The 1,482-nt window shown below is 44.5% G+C and overlaps 1 protein-coding gene across 1 annotated transcript in view; it reads right to left on the bottom strand.

Moving 5' to 3' along the window:
- Window positions 1-1,482, bottom strand: part of ADAMTS16 (ADAM metallopeptidase with thrombospondin type 1 motif 16) — a gene marked incomplete at its 3' end in the record, with an annotated part of 116,784 nt that overhangs the window by 46,625 nt on the left and 68,677 nt on the right. Inside the window, exon 12 of the mRNA XM_011374991.1 lies at window positions 1,067-1,239. Within this exon, the coding sequence (XP_011373293.1) occupies window positions 1,067-1,239 (173 nt within the window). The remainder of the gene's footprint in view (window positions 1-1,066; window positions 1,240-1,482) is intronic.

Below are 1,482 nucleotides of genomic sequence, written 5' to 3'. Positions count from 1 at the left end.
TTTTTTCCCTTTTTCTTTTCTTGGTAGGAAGGGGATAGTTGTGGATGAAAATTTTGTCTGCCTTAGAAGTTTCATAAGCCCAAGACTCCTCTACAGATATTTTCTTTATTTCGCAAGAGACATGACTGAATAATTCTGTGATTATTTTATTTAGTGATGACTAGCAGAGCCAGGAGCAGCTCACATATTTTGACCCCAATTCAAGGCTCTTCTATTTCTTTCTCCTGCCTACTTGATTCTCACTTACTTAATTTTTGCTGAGATTAAAACACAATCAATACACTTTGTGTGAAGCTGCTTGCGATTTTCCTTCAGAATTTACTAACTTTGTAAGCCTCTCACTGTGAAAATTATATATTGGGGTGGTAAAAGTAAGTGGCTTATGAGAAGGTCCAGCTTATGCCTCTCTCGAATGTTGCTTGAACGACAGTCCCAGTTTCAAAGAATGACATGATTAGGTGTTCTTTGAATTTATTCTGAAATTATGCTACTCAAGCTACCAAGTTCAAACGAAATCATCATCATATACGTTTCTCTCCAACCAAAGAGTAAAGTCTTACATATAGTACAAATAAATGTCTGAGTTCACAGTTATAGATCAAGACTTTCTGAATATGGTATACTTGAAAATTATCTGATTTTCCAAAAGATACTCAAGTTTTTCTTTCATTCTTTGGTAATGAAAAGTGCTCAGTGGGTGACGTGCTTATGGTAATATCACCGTCAAGTACCGTGATTTGTAATTAAAAAATAAACATCGATCCATTATCAGTAACACATATCCTTTGAATTTTTTATCACTTTACCAGTTTTCCTGGTATTATGTGCATGCTGTCTGGTTGGCTTGTTAAATTCTGACCACACGGCTGGTCAAGTTCAGATAGGACTCCAGCAGCCCTGGGGCGGGGGGAATCTAAGCCTTCCTCCCCCGCCCCCCCAGAAGGCTCTGTGACATTGACCTCACGGGGTTGGGCACCTGGTCTGTCTGAGCACACCACCCATCTCAGGACCCTGCACAGGTAACGAAGTGCGAGGCTGGCGTGAGGGGGCGGGGTTTGGGACTTACCTCCCACCTGGGTGTAAGGCCTCCACCTGTAGAGCCGCCCGCGGAAGCGTCTGCCGTTGAACTCCGCACACTGCGTGGCTCGGAAGTCCACACTGTCGCGGGGACATTTCTGCCGGTTGCAGAGCTGCAGTGTGCGCGAGGGGCCCTCACAAAACCTCCCTCCGCGCGACGGTCTGCAACGCATGTTTTGCAGTTAGAAACCTCACATTTCAATGGCTACTCACCCCGTCCTAGAAATTAGGCTTATTGGAGAGATGGAGCAGATGATGTTAAATTGTTTACGGGAATTAAATAACAAAGGTGCGTTTCTAAGCGGCCACTGGCACTTTCTTACGAATTAGGGTCCTGGGCGGTGTTCTCCCTTTAGCCATCGGTAGAAGGGGTTAGGATGCGGAAGGCAGGCTTGCGTGAGTTTG

The sequence above is a fragment of the Pteropus vampyrus genome, unplaced genomic scaffold (assembly GCF_000151845.1).
Source record: "Pteropus vampyrus isolate Shadow unplaced genomic scaffold, Pvam_2.0 Scaffold258, whole genome shotgun sequence".
Taxonomy (NCBI): domain Eukaryota; kingdom Metazoa; phylum Chordata; class Mammalia; order Chiroptera; family Pteropodidae; genus Pteropus; species Pteropus vampyrus.
This window is presented reverse-complemented; position numbering and strand designations above follow the sequence as displayed.